We start from the raw sequence: 18094 nt of genomic DNA, 5'->3' as shown, positions 1-18094 counted from the left end.
TAGCAGGGTATGTGTAAATGCTCAGTTAATGTGGGCAGGTCACAAATGTCCTTTCCCTCAGTCTCTGTAACTATGGTACTTTGACTGACTCACTCTGGGAAGAATTCTCACTCTATTCATTAAACTCTATCCTTACAATCATCATCCACACATTTAACAAATATTTACTGAGCAACCAGTAAGAACAGTTCATATTAGCTAATGTTTACAGAGCCCTTAATCTGTGCCAGGCACTGTGCTTATGCCCTGTACATAGATGTTTTCACTTAAACCTCCTAACAACCCTTTGAAGGGAGTATTGCTATTATTCCTATTTTAAATATGTTTAGTAACTTGCCCAAGGTTATGCAGTTAGAGAGTGGCAGGGCACGGTTCATTCACAGAGAATCCAATTCCAGAGCCAAAGGTCTCCTTCGTTAGGCCACGATGCCACCCTGGGCATCCTTGTTGTGCCGACACTGGAGTAGGTCCTGGAGATGTTAAGTTGAGTAAGTCAGGGCTGTTAGGGTCTAGTGAGAGAGATAAATAAGTAGACAAGTAACTACAGTGTGGTGAAGATGAGCCTGAGGGAAGAAAAGAATGCCACTAGAAGGAAAGACACAGCAGCGTGCTGGAGAGGGAAAGGTCTAGCTCTGCCTTGTGGGAGGGGCATCGGAAAAGTGTTCAGAGAGGAAGGTGATGTTCAGGATCCAACCTGAGAGGGAGAGGCATCTGCCAGCCAGAGAAGAGCAGTCCTCTTCTGCTGGGTACTCAGCAAAGCTGAGTATGGGGTGACCAGAGATTACACCAGAAAGATATACTCAAACTTCTTTGGGAAGCACATTGCAGGCGAACCAAGGATTTGACCATTGGCCTGTGGGTAACAGGGAGCCAGTGGATGTTTTTTTATAAGCTTTATTTCGAAATAACTTCAGTTTTTAGAGAAGTCTCCAAAATAGTACACAGATCTCCCTTATACTCGGACCCTCAGTTCTATAGTTGTTAACATTTTGGGACCATTTGGGAATAATTTTAGATATATGCATGCATATACCTAAATGCATCTTACACCCACATGCATATACCCACATGCATCTTAACACTTCAGTGTTTATTACCTAAGAACAAGAATGTTGTCATAAATAACCACGGTGCAACTTACCATCCATCAAGAAACGACATGAATTCAGTATCACCATCTCATGCACAGACTCCATTCACATGTTGCCTGTTGTCCCAGCAATGCCCTTTATAGGCCCCACATCCAACCTAGGGTCTTCCATTTCTTCTTAGATTTCTCCCATCTGGGACAGTCTCTTCTTGTCTTTCATATCCTGGACATTTGTGAAGAGTACTGGCCAGTTACTTTGTAAAATGTCCCTCCGTTTGGGTTTGTTTGATGGTCCCTCGTGATTTTTGAAATTTGACAAAAGCACTGCAGAAGTATGCTGTGTACTTCTTAGTGCATTGTGTCAGGAGATGATGAAAGGTGTTCCATTCCATTCGTTACTGATGATGGCAACTCTTATGACTTGGTTAAGATGATGTTGGCCAGGTTTTCCACCATAAAAGTAATAAGTATGTTGATCATATTTATAGCAAGTAACAAGTATTTTATGTAGATAATCTAAGGCTAAGTGAATACCCTATTCCTCACCAACCTTTCACCCACCAGTGTCAATATTCGTTGACGATTCTTGCCTGAATCAAGTGTTATTATCATTGTTGTTGTTATTGTTGACAAATGGTGACTTTCTAAACTCTATCATTCCTTCTAGTTTATTAGTAGGCATTCTACTGTTGGGTAGAGATTTCTCTTATTTATTTACTTATGAATTTCTATTCTACTTAGAGAGTTAAAATTCATTACTGTCAAATTGTCTCAGACGTGGACAGTGAGAGCCCCTTCAAACTGGCCCCTGTGTCCTTCTGATTTATACCCCATCATTCTTTGAGTACTTCCCAGTTTCCTGGTATAAGATATTCCAGGCTCACTTTTCATTTTCCCAGCCCCTGCCCCAGAGCCCTTTTTACAGGAACTGGTTCCTTAGTGAAGAATGATATGTAGAAACCAAGATCTGGGCACTTGATATGCTTGATACTACTAGGAGACCTAGAGGTCATTACTTCGAGACCTGTTCGCAGAGAGAGCTAGGAAATATTGTAAACATATACATCTGTATATTTGTATACACTCATGTATAGCTATTGATATATCTTTGTCTATCTAGGTATCTGTCTATTAAATATCATGAGTTCACGCTGTTTTCAATACCAGTCTAATTTTATCAGGTTTATTCTAGTCTTCCCACTTTCTGTATCTGTAACTCCTCTCTGACACTAAGAAGTCTGGCTCCCATTCTCCTTCATGTACTTATGTATTTGTTCACTCCTTCCTGAATGTTCGGTTCCCAGTTATCATTGCCCGTGGTGAGCCCTGTCACATGCCAATGGACCACTCCCCACCAAGCCTCAGGCTAAAGTTCGGTCCTACAAAGCAGAAGAGGGAAGGAAGGAGGAAAAGCCAGTTAGAAAGTTCAGCTCCATAACACATATGTACGGAATTTAAGAAAAAAAAAATGTCATAAAGAACCTAGGCGTGGGCTTCCCTGGTGGCGCGGTGGTTGAGAGTCCGCCTGCCGATGCAGGGGACGCAGGTTCGTGCCCCAGTAGGGGAGGATCCCACGTGCCGCGGAGTGGCTGGGCCCGTGGGCCATGGCCGCTGGGTCTGCGCGTCCAGAGCCTGTGCTCCGCAACAGGAGAGGCCACAACATTGAGAGGCCCGCGTACCGCAAAAAAACAAAAAAAAAGAACCTAGGCGTAAGACAGGAATAAAGACACAGACCTACTAGAGAATGGACTTGAGGATATGGGGAGGGGGAAGGGTAAGCTGTGACAAAGCAAGAGAGTGGCATGGACATATATACACTACCAAACGTAAAATAGATAGCTAGTGGGAAGCGGCCGCATAGCACAAGGAGATCAGCTCAGTGCTTTGTGACCACCTAGAGGGGTGGGATAGGGAGGGTAGGAGGGAGACGCAAGAGGGAAGAGATATGGGGACATATGCATATGTATAACTGATTCACTTTGTTATAAAGCAGAAACTAGCACACCATTGTAAAGCAATTATACTCCAATAAAGATGTAAAAAAAAAAAAAAAGTTCAGCTCCAGCCAGGCAGCACCACCTTGCCCCCACTGGGTGCACTGGACCAAAACTGAGCCCTGGACACCCTGGACCCCCTCCCCTGAAAGCCCAGCTCGGACTCCAATGGAGGTTTATAATCAGAGGAAGTCAAGTGAGCAGATTCACATTGTAGACTGACATTTTGGAAGCTTCAGGCTGTGGATAGATTGGAAGATGTGGAGATAAATGAGGAGCCACTAATAATCGTCCAAGAACCTTAAAGTGGGACAGGGTCATAATGTCCCTGGTGAAGGGAGGTTTCTCTTGGCCCTACCTTAGGATTTCTGGAGCTGGCCACGCTCCATGATATCTGATTTATTATTGCCGGATTGCTATCTACCTCCTGACCTCAGAGGCATTGTAAAGGAAACAAATATTTTGGGGGGAACCTTAAAAAAAAATCACAAGGTAGAAATGTTGGGCAGAAATGTCAAGTTGGAGGATTACACACAAGTATAAAGAAGGCATCTAACAAATAACTGAAATTTATAATGGTATTTTGCCTCCCAATAAAAACTGCATTTTAAAATTTTGAGTGGAGAAACAAACCCTACTTTGCCGCAAAAGCCAGGGTAAGAGGAGGTTCTTCAGATAATAGCTTGCGGTGGGGAGAGTCTGCCGTTAGAAATTATGTGCATTTATACCAGCAACAAACAGTGAGTTGCTGGAGGCCTCTCTGAAAGAGTAGGGGAGCAAACCCTTGGCAGCTCACATAATGAGCCCTTGTCTAAAGGAAGGCAAAAATTCCTCCTTTTGTGTAGCTAATACAAACACCAGCGGCTAAGAAGCTGCAACCACCATGGGTCCTTGATTGCCCAAATTACCTCTGACAGCCACCTTCCCAAAAAACAAACATGCACGTGGGGGAACCACACTCTGCCTTTGCCCTTCAGCTGCCAAGTCCCACTGCTGCTTCACTGAAAAACAACTGTTCATGACCCTGGGCGGCCTCGGTGGTGGTTGCTTCTATTACTGAGGAATAGATCTGTCATTTTGTCATTTGTCATTTTCTGAAGTTGTGAGCACCAGGGATCCTAAAATTTGCATCTCAGATCTAGTTTGTACTGTTGTCTTCATCATCCTGGCCCTCAGAAGCCGTAGCCTGGCTGCCTGGGTTTGAATCCTGATTCCTTTTTTTACTAGCTGTGTGAGTTTGGGCAAGTTGCTCAGCTGGTCAGAGCCTCTGTTGTATTGCCCTATAAAATGGGAGAACTGATAATACCGTCTTCATAGAGTCGATGTAGGTAATACATAAGTTCAGATATGTCTCCCCTATCTTGGGGGAGCTTAGCCCTGAGTCCTGCTGGGATAATGCAGAGCTGGGGATTCTAAAATCCGCACTGCTGGCCTCTGTCACAGGGAGCAGCCCCATTCTCAGCACCCCCATGTCCAAGTCATGGGGGACTTTGATGTGATGCAGGTGGCGTTGACATCAGTGTGAGGCCTGGCAGGAGGCATTCTAGGCCATGACTAATTAATCATTTAACTTCTTCAGGCCTCAACTCCTTGTTGTTAAAATGCAAATAATCACAGTACCTCTCTCACAGGGCTGTGGAGAGGATTAAAGGAGGCAACTCATTTAAAGCAACTAGCACAGTACCTGGTTCATTGTAAACACTGGTAATGTTAGTATTCTTATTGTTATTGGCCATAATACGTGACGTCAGCTGGATATGTTGTGGTCACATCATGGCTTATGGCTCACGGCGAAGGGTCTCTCTGCTATGCCCAAGGCCAAGAACTGGTCCGATACAGGCAGGGTGACAAGACCACGTTTCAATAAGTCAGACTTTGGGCAGAACTCCAGTACCATCAGAAAAACAAAGGGGAAATCAGGAAACCAAGCCTAAAATCTAAAATCCAGTTATAATGACAGGCCAACCCAAGGACCCATGATGCTGGGCAGAGGGCAGGAAGCCTAATTCCAGCCTTGCAGGGTGGGAGGTAACCTGTCTCCTGCCTGCCCTTGGTCAGGAGTCAATTGCAGGAGCTTGGCAAGGTCCAGCCTGAAGCTACAGGGCATCACTGTGATCTCTCGACTCCTAGTGCCTTCCCTGCAAGCAGGTTTTGGCAGAAAGAAACAGGAATGTGGAGAAGAAGGGTTCAGCAGAAAGAAAACAGTATAGAAAGATAATTCAGGGGGAACCAGTCTCCCTAACATTTTGGCCATGAGCCCAACCATGAAGCCAACACCTGAAGCCTAGAAGCTAAAAGAAATCATAGTGATCATGTTTACTCTTCTCTGTATACAGGACCCAGATCCTTTAGTCAAAACCATTGGAGCAGATGTGTTTTGGAATCCAGAATTTGGGGCATTTTAGAAATACGTTAGGATTACTAAGGCATTAAGTGTATAACATCTGTAGTGAGTTCGGGGGCGGAAAACACCATAATCCAACAGGCTACTATTACTGCAGTAAAATGTATAAATATTTACATCAAGTGAGATGTGACCTGTCAAGGCATCATGTCAATCCAGGTCCAGCTTTGTTACCGGATAGTTTTCACCACACTGAAGCAAACCTAGTGGTGTTCAGAGCTTTGGGGACCTTGAAATTGGGGTGGGCGGTTGTTCAGAGGACACAGCTGAGATGTTGACCAGGCAAGTGACGAATCCAAAGGGGCACACACAGGTCACTGAGGTTCCACTCAGCTGGAGTCCCCTCGTCCTTCCCGAGCATCTGCTATGTTCCAGGCACTGTGCTAGGCACTGAGGTTGCAGTTTGGTTTCCTAGGGCTGCCATAACAAAGTATTTACTACAAATGGGGTGACTTAAAACAACAGAAATTTATTCTCTCCAAGTTCTGGAGGCAAACATCAAGTCCAAAATTATGATGTCAGCAGAGCCATGGTCCCTGAAACGTGTGAGGGAGGATCCTTCCTTGCCTCTTCTAGCTTCTGGAGTTTACCGGCAATCCTCAACATTCCTTGGCTTGTAGATGCATCACCGTCATCTTTGTCTCTGTCATGACATGGCATTCTCCCTGGGTGTCTCTCTCTCTTCTTATGAGGTACGTGTCATATTGGATTGAGGACCCACCCTACTCTAGGATGACCTCATCTTAAGTGATTACATCCACCATGACCCTACTTCCAAATGAGGTCACATTCTGAGGTACTGGGGGTTAGGACTCCAACATATCTTTTGGGGGGATACAATTAAACCCATAACGAGTGATAAACCAAAAGAGGCACAGCCTCATGCTCTCATCAAGGTAATAGTCGAGCAGGATACTCAGATTACAGGTGCGTTCTAAAGAAGACATACAAGTGGCCAACGAGTATACGAAAAATGCTCAGTGTCACCAATCATCAGGGAAATGCAAACGAAAACTACAATGAGATATCATCTCAGACCCATCAGGATGGCTATCATCAAAAAACCAAAGACAGCAAGTGTTGGCAAGAATGTAGAGAAATTGGAACCCTTGCACAGTGTTGGGGGAAGTACAAAATGGTGCAGCCACTGTGGAAAACAGTATAGTGGTTCCTCCAAAATTGAAAAATAAAACTATCACACGATCCTGCAATGCCACTTCTCGATATTTATCCAAAAGAATTGAAATCAGGACCTTGAAGGGATACTAGCATTCTCAGATTCATTGTAACACTCACTGTTCTCAGTAGCTGTTTCCAAGATGTGGAAACAGCTTAAATGCCCATGGACAGATGAATAGATAAAGATGTGATGTATACTTTCAATGGAATATTATTCAGCCTTAGAAAGGAAGGAAATTTTGCAATGTGTAACAATATGGATGAACCTTAAAGACTTTATGCTAAGTTAAATAAACCAGTCGCAGAAGGACAAATACTATGATACCACTTACATGAGGTATCTAAAATAGTCAAATTGATAGAATCAAAGAGTGGAATGGTGGTTGCCAGGAGCTCAGGAGAGGGGGAAATGGAGAGTTACAATCAACAGGCATAAAATTTCAGTTAAGCAAGATGAGTGTTAGAGATTTGCTGTACAACACTGTACCTAGAGACAACAATAGTATTGCACACTTAAAATTTTGTTAAGAGAGTAGATCCCATGGTACGTGTTCTTACCACAACATAACAAAAGAAAAAACCAAGTGTGTTGAGAATTTCCAAATGGAGAGTATTCGTGGAACCGTATCATAGAGGAAAATTTTACCCAGTTGAGGGCTTCCTCCCTGAGGAAGTAACATTTTCAGTGAAGATGAAAAGATGAGTTAAAGTCAACCAGACAAAGTGGGGGAGGAAGCACAAACAGCCTCGCCCTCTGATGTCCAGAGCCCCTGTCCTCCTCAGCACTGGGCTTATGAGAAGCCAGAACCCAGAATCCCAGGGAAGGCCTGTCAGTGTCTCCCAGGCTGCTAGCTACAGCTAATCCTGCCCACAGGCTGAGTCCCACCAGCCTACAGTCCCTCCGTCAGCGACAGCCAAAGGCACAGAATACAGGGAGGCGGCTGTCGGCAGCCAGCAGGACCCAGCCCTCACAATCGAAGCCCCTATGCAGGAGAGGAGCAGCGGGGGCATCTCTCTGTTTTCCCTCGTTTGGCCTAAATTGATTAAAATACTTTGACCCAGAATCAGCAAAGTGCTTAATACACAGATAGCTTCTGCTACCCTCCTTCCCTTGAGAAAGCAATGTACCTTTATCATGAGTAAGCAGATATGTCTGTTTTGTGAGTTTTTCCAGCAGCACTGAAGTGGCCTCATGGCTGCCAGATGCCTCTGCTTCAAGATCCCAGTGACTGAATTTCTGCCAGAGGTGAGGGCAGGAGTAGGGGCAGCAGTGGTGTAGGGACGAAATTAGGGCAAGTTTCAGCCTCGGGCCAGCACTCGCTGTGCAAGCGGCTCCTTTATGAGACATCCATAGAGTGGTCATCAGCATTGGGTGTAGTTGTTGGATCCTATCTTACACCCACAATATTTTAGTGTTTCTCTTGAAAGTGGGAGGGGGGAGGGAGGGAAACATCCTTTTTTGAAGCATGACAAATATAGAGAAAAGTGCACAAATTCTGCACATATGGCCTGGTGATTTTTCACACCGAGAATGCAGATCCAGCACCCAGATCAAGATAACATCCCAGAAACCCTCCCCCTCCCCACACCGTACTCTAGTTCTAGTTACTACCCACCGAGGGTAACCACCACCCTCACTTCTAACATTGTAGATTCGTTTTGGTTTTTTAGTGTTATGTAAATGAAATCACACTATGGATTTTGCAGTTGTGGTTTTGTTCACTCAGTTTCATGTTTGTGAGATTCAGCCATGTTGCTTGTTGTTGTAGTAGTTTATTTTCATTCTTCTGTCAAGGTTTGTATGAATATATCATAATTATCTATCCGTTCAACTGTTGATGGACATTTAGGTTGTTCCCCAGCTGAGCTATTAGGAATAGTGCTTCTTTGAACCTTCTCATATATGTCTTTTGATGAACATATGCAAGTTTGGGGGAGAGAACATATACTTGTATTAGTTGTCTATTATTGCATAAGGAATTTCTCCAACACCTAGGAGTTCACAACAAAAATAAACATTTATTACCTCTCACAGTTTAATGAGTGAGAAATCTGGGAGCAACTTGGAAAGGCAGTTCTGGCTCAGGGTGTCTCATGAGGTTGAAATCATCTGAAGGCCAGACATGGTCCAGCAGAGCTGCTTTCAAGGTAGCAGGGGCCAGTGACCCATGTCACTGGCAAGTTGGTGCTGACTGTTGGTGAGCAGCCCCAGTTCCTTTGCATGTGGACTTTCCTCCAGATTGTCTCAGGGTCCTCATGACATGGTGGCTGCCCTCCCTTACAGTGAGCAATCAAAGAGAGAGAGCCAAGTGGAAGCTACATCCTTTTTCTGATCTAGCCTTGGAAGTCACATAGCATCCGTTCTGCCTCATTGGTGTGGACATATTTTTAAAACCAATAGCCCACAACATTTTGAAGCTTGGAATTTATCCAAGCTAGGGATCTAAAAATAAGTTTATAGATATTCATACAAGGATCTAAAAGAAATATATTCAGCCCAGCCTCTCCTCTTTTATTCATTTAAAATTTTATGAATGTTTGTAGGACAGTTCTCAAGGTATTTTCCGGAGATAAGATGATATTGTATAATAGAAGGTACAAAGGCTTTGGAGCCAGACACACCCAAGTTTGAATCCTGGATTCACTACTTACTAATTATGGGTATTTGGGCAAGCAGCCTCTTGGATTTTCAGATTCCTTCAACTTTAAAATAGGGAAAATCAGTAGAGCCCAACTCAGTGTTCTGTAAGTAATTAAATGAGATAATGTGTGTAAGGTGCTCATGATGATGGTAGGTCCCTTCCATTTGCTCATTTATTTTAAAAAAATATTAACCATATACATTAACTAGTAGTAAACATATACATTAACTATCTAAAAAAAAGTATTAACCATAGACATTAACCATATACATTAGCTATGAAGAACCCTGCAAGAGATACAAAACTGACTCAGACACGGACCTTGCCTTCAAGAGGTGTATATTCTAGTAGGGTCCTTGAGAGACTGAATAACTGTAATACAACTGAGAAAATATTCAGTGTCTGGAGCAGATATGGATACAATCCTTTAAGTATGGGTTAAATTTGGATATATAGAAATGGAAGAAATTTAGAGGGGCAAGGGAAAGACCAAAAGTATTCCAAATTAGGAGTAACAGCTTCAGTAAAGCCAGAGCTAGAAAACCAGGGGACATGAATCGAGAATGACAAAGTACTTCATTACAGATATGGCTTAAATATAGGGTAGGAAAGGAGGTTGTGGAAATAGGGGTTGGAAAGGTAATTACCTATCAGAGTAGTTGAAAAGATTGAGAAAGCTACACTCACTTTTACAGCCTGATGAAAAACATTAAAGCCAGAGACTTTTAAACCAATTTTCAGGGCTGGCTACAAAAGCTAGGCAGGCCTAGCTACTGAAGGATCTACTTTCCATGCTTTTCTTGGCTAACTCCTGTTTGTAGAATCTTTGTGTCTCACGCTGTAAACAGAACTTTCTAAAACTGATCATAAAGAACACTTCTCACTCCAAGCCCAAGCAACTGAGGTGTTTCTTTATTATTCCCACTTTGGAGGCTGCATCAACAGGGAAATGCAGTGAGACTGTTTTTACAGGCCCTTAGGTCACTCTAAATGTACTTGTCAAGACTTGGCCATTTGGAATGGCCAGTTCATGCACTTAACTCATCTGTATGTTTGACTTCCTCTTCTAGGTAATGAGCTGTTCTCTCCACTTATTCCTCCTCAAGAAGAGTAATCTATTTAGCAACTCTCACTTTTGTTACATTCTCCAGTCCCAGGCAGTGATGATATTCATACATAAGACCGAGACGTTTCTATGCTATGATGGAAGCTTGAAGGAAGTTGGAACTGGCAACCTTTCATTTTGAAGCCAAAGAAAAACAAGCACAGATTTTTCAGTCTTGCTAAGAATGGGGGCTAGAGAGATTAGCAGAAAGCTTTCTTCTAGACCCGCTATTCAGTATGTGGTAACCAAAGCCTCTATGTGCTCAACTTATATCTTATCTAACATACCCTCTTATTTTGATGAAGCTTATATGTTTCATCAAAAGAGACATGGTTGTGACCATTCTTGGTGATTTTGTGGGTAAAAATTGGAGGTTCCATTTTATCACCCTCTTTGTTTATTCTGAATGAATTCTAGAGCATGAAGGGAAAGGATGGGTTCTAGGTTTGGGATAGAATTCCTAGCCAATCTTGTGCTAGAACTTCCCAAGTACCCAGGTAGGTGTTTTTACTCCATTAGGTAACATTTGACGTCATGGGAACTGTTCTCTACACAAGTGCTCAGGGTGTCCTCTTCCTCTCTGGCTCTGATTTCTTCCCAGGTGGGAAATTGGCAAGTGGAGTCCATGTAGTCTCACCTGTGGGGTTGGCCTGCAGACCAGAGATGTTTCCTGCTCCCACCTACTTTCCAGAGAGATGAATGAAACAGTAATCCTGGCTGATGAGCTGTGTCACCAGCCCAAGCCCAACATGGTGCAAGCTTGTAACCGCTTCAACTGCCCCCCAGCCTGGTACCCTGCGCAGTGGCAGCCGGTGAGTTCTGGGGTTACCCAGTATTGGAGTTTGTGTTTGCAGCAGTGATTCGGGACAGGGAAAGTGCCCTGTGAGAGTGTTGTGCCATTAAAGGACTGTTCAAGATCTGCTCATACCTCCTTGCTTAGTACTCCCCCAACCTTATTCAAATCCAGATCTTTTCATTATGATTACCAAGCTCTTTCTACTGTACCGCCTCCAGTGATATTCATGACAAACTTTTCACTGAGCTAAGGAAAAATTTTTTTAATAAGGACTGTGTGGTGGGTACATTTCCATAAAGCTACATTTTCTGAATGTGTGCTTTTTCTAGCTTTTGCTATTTAAAATTCAAAGAGATAAAGATACCAGGCAATGGCTTTTCTTTTTTTTTAAACATAATTCCTTAGCAAAATAGAACGTTAGAAGTCAAGTTAATTACAGACTTTTAAAATTTTCCTGATCCATGGGGAACTATTGTTTAAAGCAGGGGTTGGCAAACTGTTGCCCAAAGCCAAATCCAGTTCACAACCAATTATTGTAAATAAACTTTTATTGGAAGATAGCCACACCCACTGTTTTTTGTGACGTTCCTGCATTATAAGGGCAGAACCACTTGGTTGTGACAGAGACCATATGGCCCACAAAACCTAAACCATTTACTCTGCCCCTTTATAGAACAGTTTGCTGACCCCATTCTCAAGCATATATTATAATAATAAAAATACAATTACTTTATCCTCAGATCCTCTCTAAAATTAATATATATTTATCAAACTTTAGTTAAGTAACCTTTTTGCATGTCTTTAAAAAATACAGGATTTTAGATTGATTACTTGGATAAAATCTTATTGTACAATTACCTCCCTATTAGAATATCAGACGTAGTTTTAACGTGACAACAAAGGTCACAAAAAGTAAGCCTGAAAGGTGAGGGGGACTTACATCCTTCTTTTACTGAAACAGTTTTTCACTCTCAGAAGTGTCCCACTTAGAATGATAAATCATGTGTTCATCCAACTGAGAAGGAGAGAGGAAGACAGCCTTGGTGCCGAGACAAAGAGCTGCCATTTCCATGCGTCCTCTCTGCTTCTTCACAGCCAGTGGGCAGAGCCCCTTCCTTCTCCCTTCCCCTTCTTGGGGCTGTGATTTAGCAAAGTGCTCAAAGAATCAAACAGTAATGAGTGAGCAACACACTAACGTATAAAGCATCTAGAAACAGACCTTGACTATATATATATATATATATATATATATATATATATATCCTTTTTGAGCTTAAATGTACTATATGGCTAGGTTTGTAAAGTCCATGCTACTGTGTGATGGTTTGTGCAAGTCAAGAGAATGTTATATATTTTGAACATCTATGTACCATGTTCTGTTAAGAAATATATATTGTGACACACCTAATTGAAGTTAATCCTCACAATAGTCCAGTGAAAAGTAGATTTGATTGTCTTCATTTTAGTTACAGATGATATAACTGTGTCCTAGATATGGTTTTGCCCAAGGTCATAGAGCCTGGTCCAGAACCCAGGTCTCCTGATTTCTGGTGCATTTATACTTTTACCTTTAACTATACTTCAGCTTCATACTGCACCACTAACCCCTGATAACACTAAGAAAGGATGAGGTCAGCCCAATCAACCTCTACTGTTGAAACTAAGTCCCTGTAGTATTAGTTTGTGTTGCCATTAAGTACCTAATAAGTTCTGGGTAAGATGTTTATTGAATAACAAAATGAATGAATAGGTCAATAGTACTGCCCACAAGCCCTGAAATTTTTTACTTTGTATCCTCCTGATAGGTTTGTTTCATAGTTGTAGGTAATAATATTGACCGTGAAAGTCAGTGAAACACCAACCTCTTTCAATAGCCACACATGCTGCTGAATAATGGCAGTGACCAACACATCCATATACATGACCTTTTCTGGTCTGTTGCCAACACTGCCACCCCATGCCCAGTGGCTCTGTTTGAAACAGTTGATTTCTAAAGAGTCAATTACTCTTCCACTTTCCTTTGCCCTTGGGCCTGTTAAGACATGAATTTATTTTGAAAACTTTTTCTATTTCCTTCCATTAGGGAGAAGACTTTGAGATGAGTTGGATTTAAGTCCATTTTTCAGATCAGGAAAGTAATAGTAAAAACTCTTTGAAGTTTAGCCAGTGAACCACTGACTATACTTTATTAGGACCTTTAAAAAGATCTTTTTCATACCCAATGCATAAAGATCTTTTTCATACCCCATGCATAATAATTGTGAAAAATATTCAAACATAATAAGAAATAAAGAACATAGAAAATGAAAGCCACCAGGGATTCTATCTTCCAGAGAAAAGTCCCTGTTAAACATCTGGTGCATAGGAATCCTTGGTCACTTTTAGGAATCTCTCTGAACCTAGAGGAAACAATAGACTATTCTTCTTATATTATTTCCTAGAATCCTACTTCTTTAGTTAAGTTTTTTAGGCAAAATCAGCTATTACTGACCACTTATTAGGAGAGAGGAAGTCATTGTTTATGCTTATGGAATAAGTCAGGAGTAATTTAAGCGTCTCCAAGCTAATTGGCTGTTGTCCTAGGATGCCACTTAGTCAAGACATCAGCTGTTGACCATCCATTTGCCTGGTCAGCCCTCTGGTCCCTTGGCAGTCCTTGCTGGGAGAGGGCACCTGCAGTGCACTTACATGGTCTTTTCCATTTAGCTGCCTGGATGTACCAGGAGATAGTGCTGAGGTCTCTAATCCTTCAACAGCCAGTTTATGCTCTTTTTTCACATGAAAGAAAAGAAGAGGGTGGATCAAATGCTTCATTTAAAGGAAGACAGATAACAACCTGATGGCCATTGGCCTGCCTGAGGAGAGAAACTCCCCCTCCTTGCTTTTTGAATATTGGGCTACCACTGACCTCATGCGTATTACCTATGCCTTGCTTTCTGGGGAAAAAAACATAAATTATGTAAATTGTCATTTACCAGCTAAGAATGCAACCTCCTTTTTCCTTTGTAGAGCATTTGCCTGACAAGTAACAAGTAGCCAAGATTTACACTTTTTTTTTTTTTTTTTTTGCGGTACTTGGGCCTCTCACTGTTGTGGCCTCTCCCGTTGCGGAGCACAGGCTCCAGATGCGCAGGCTCAGCGGCCATGGCTCATGGGCCCAGCCGCTCCGCGGCATGTGGGATCCTCCCGGACCGGGGCACGAACCCGTGTCCCCCGCATCGGCAGGCAGACTCTCAACCACTGTGCCACCAGGGAAGCCCAAACAATTCAGTTTTATTTTTTTTTCAGATTCTTTTCCATTATAGGTTATTACAAGACATTGAATATAGTTCTCTGTGCTATACAATAGGTCCTTGTTGTTTATCTGTTTTATATACAGTAGTGTGTATCTGCTAATTTCAAACTCCTAATTCATCTCCCCCCGCCACCTTGCCATCCCCTTCAGTAACCATAAGTTTGTTTTCTATGTTTGTTAGTCTATTTCTGTTGTGTAAATAAGTTCATTTGCACCACTTTTTTAGATGCCACATATAAGTGATATCACATGATATTTGTCTTTCTCTGTCTGAGGTCCTCCATTTAATATGATAATCTCTAGGTCCATCTATTATATTACTTTTTATACACCTCACGAGAGATCATTTTCACAACTGGTGTGTTACAGCACCATGATTGAGAACCACTGTTATAGATGCATCAGTCAGCCTGAGACACCTTGATCATGAGAGTCTTCTGGAGGATTTTTTTCAGTGACTCTCCACTGCCATATAATAAAGCCCAATGGCTTAGTCAGGCCTTCATCCCTCTGCACGTCTGCCCCTGCCCATCTCTTAACTGTGGTTCTCCCATCCCGGCTTGTGCATTCCTTCTGCCCATGCTTCTCCCTGCCCACCCTCAGTTCCCCTCCCCTCTGCCTGTCAAAGCCAGCAGGAGTCCCACCTCTCCCACCAGGACTCCTCTACTACCCTCCTGCTCTGCAGCCACATGGCGTTCACGGTCAGTGCTGCTCATTTAACAGTCACATACCACCTTACCTGCTGCTTTCCCATGACACCTGAGTTAGACCATCAGGTCAGTAACAGCAGTAACCCAGTCTCAGTGAGAACCCACCACACCCATGCAGGTGTGTAAAGCATAGAGAATGGTGCTGAAAAGGTCCATGGCAAGTGTGCCTGTTCATTTATGGAGCACTTGATACATTTCAGGAGCTTCTTCTTATTCTAAAAAGAGCAGCACTTACGATGTATCCAGAGCAGTTCTAGGAACTTTTTTTAAATTTTTATTTTATATTGGAGTATAGTTGATTAACAATGTGTCAGTTTCAGGGGTACAGCAAAGTGATTCAGTTATATATATATATGTATCTATTCTTTTTCAAGTTCTTTTCCCATTTAGGTTATTATACACACTGCTGTATTTGAAATAGAAAGGATTTTTTTAATATATCTATTTTATTTATTTATTTTTGGCTGCATTGGGTCTTCGCTGCTGTGCGTGGGCTTTCTCTAGTTGCGGTGAGCAGGGGCTACTCTTCGTTGCGGTGTGCAGGCTTCTCACTGCAGTGGCTTCTCTTGTTGCGGAGCACGGGCTCTAGGTGCGCGGGCTTCAATAGTTGTAGCACGTGGGCTCAGTAGTTGTGGCTCGCGGGCTCTAGAGCGTAGGCTCAGCAGTTGTGGCGCATGGGCTTAGCTGCTCCGCGGCATGTGGGATCTTCCTGGACCAGGGCTCGAACCTGTGTCCCCTGCATTGGCAGGCAGATTCTTAACCACTGCGCCACCAGGGAAGCCCAGAAAGGATATTTTTAATGCTAATCTAAAAGTAGATTAAAATCATTTTTAAAAAGATCACAAAGGAAGGAGTTAAGGTTAGACATATGCTCATATCTATAGCAGGGTTCCAGTAACACTTATTAACTCACTTTTTAAAAAACTTTATTGGAGTATAGTTGATTTACAATGTTGTGTTAGTTTCAGGTGTACAGCAAAGTGACTCAGTTATACATATATCCACTCTTTTTTATTTTTAGATTCTTTTTCCATATAGGCCATTACAGAGTATTGAGTAGAGTTCCCTGTGCTATACAGCCAGTTCTTATTAGCTATCTATTTCATATACAGTAATGTGTATATGTCAGTCCCAATCTCCCAATTTATCCTCCCCCCTCCCCTTATCCCCTGGGAACAGTAAGTTTGTTGTCTTCATCTGTGACTCACTTTTGTAGCTATAGGAACTTCACTTTTATTTTTATTTTTATTTTTTTTATTTATTTTTTTTTTTACGGTACGCGGGCCTCTCACTGTTGCGGCCTCTCCCGTTGCGGAGCACAGGCTCCGGATGCACAGGCTCAGCGGCCATGGCTCACGGGCCCAGCCGCTCCGCGGCATGTGGTATCCTCCCGGACTGGGGCACGAACCCGTGTCCCCTGCATCGGCAGGCGGACTCTCAACCACTGCGCCACCAGGGAAGCCCTCACTTTTATTTTTTACTCATTTAATCCTCACTATCCTTGATGTGATAGTTACTACTCTGATCCTCAGTTTACAGATGAGGAAACTAAAGCACTGTGAGGTTAGCATGAATTCAGACTTTATTTAGTAGAGTTCATTCTACTGCTCTTCCGTTTATCTTTTAATCCCTACGGCAATCCTTTGAGGAAACAAGACTCAGAGAGGCTGTGTTTGTCCCAGCTCACATAGCCAGTAAATGGAAAAGGGACCTGTTTGAGTCAAAATCCATTCTTTTTTCCACTATGCAGCGCAGCATTCCCAAAACCTCTTTACAATTTGCCCTAAAGTGTTAAATTGTGAGGAAATCTGATATCAGCTCAAAAATCAGCAGTTTACATAAAACTCAGTATTTGTTGCATTATCCAGGGTAGTTAATCTGTGTATGTTTCCTCTTGCTGCTATAACAAATACCACACACTCGTGGCTTAAAAGAACATGAATTTATTATCTTATAGCTCAGGAGGTCAGAAGTCTGAAATCAGTTTCGCTTGGCTAAAATCAAGGTGTTGGCAGGTTTGCATTCCTTCTAGAAGTTCTAGGGGAGGATCTGTTTGCCTTTTCCAGCCTCTAGAGGCTTCTGGCTTCCTTGGCTCATGGCCCCTTCCTCCAGCTTCAAAGCACTTCCCTGCAACCTCAGATTCTGTCTTTATACCCTCTCTGTCTGACTCCAGTCCTCCTGCCATCGTCTTACAAGGACCATTGTGACTACATCAGCCCCACCTTGATAACCCAGGTAATCTCCACATCTCAAGATGTCTAACTGAATCCCCTCTGCAAAGTCCCTTTTACCATGTCAGGTCAAATGTTCACAGGTTCCAGTGATACGGACATAGATATCTCTGGGGTCATGACTCAGCCTGCTCCAGTCTGGTAGACTGTGGGCTGATGAGCCTATTTGTCTCCATTAGCACAAAGTAAAAGTCTGCCTTCTACTCCTCTTGCCACTATTTATGAGTTCTGTAGGCATCAATCTTATTTGTTTTTATTCTAAAAAAAAAAAAAGCTTTAAAACAGAAATGAGAGAAAAAGAGAAAGATGCAAGAAAGATTAAACTGAAATGAATGAGAGAGTTCACTCTGAAGCATCATTTCTATTTCTCTATATGGCCTGTGTTTTATGTTCAGGTTTGTGTCCACCCGCGGTACATACATATTGCTTACATCTGTATAGAGACTGAAACAATCACCACAGCCCCTGTTTTCCCCCCTTGCTTGAAACTGTGATTATGTGGCCACTTACCTGTAAACGTTTTTTTTCTTTTTTTTTTTTTTTATTCAGGGTTACAATTCAGAATGCCTGTAGTTTAGCTATGTAAAAAGATATATGAGAGAAGAGTCCCTGCTGGTAATATTTAGGAAAAAAAAGAGAATTTTAATA

General features: G+C 42.5%; 1 protein-coding gene across 3 annotated transcripts in view; it reads left to right on the top strand.

Annotated features, from left to right (window-relative positions):
• Positions 1-18094, top strand: part of ADAMTSL1 (ADAMTS like 1) — a 472971-nt gene that overhangs the window by 266815 nt on the left and 188062 nt on the right. For all 3 annotated transcript variants that reach the window (XM_081238316.1, XM_081238315.1, XM_081238317.1), the window contains one exon: positions 11016-11226. In XM_081238316.1, coding sequence (XP_081094442.1) covers positions 11016-11226 — 211 coding nt within the window. The remainder of the gene's footprint in view (positions 1-11015; positions 11227-18094) is intronic.

This window comes from Mesoplodon bidens, assembly GCF_964165515.1.
Source record: "Mesoplodon bidens genome assembly, chromosome: 6".
NCBI classification, from domain to species: domain Eukaryota; kingdom Metazoa; phylum Chordata; class Mammalia; order Artiodactyla; family Ziphiidae; genus Mesoplodon; species Mesoplodon bidens.
This window is presented reverse-complemented; position numbering and strand designations above follow the sequence as displayed.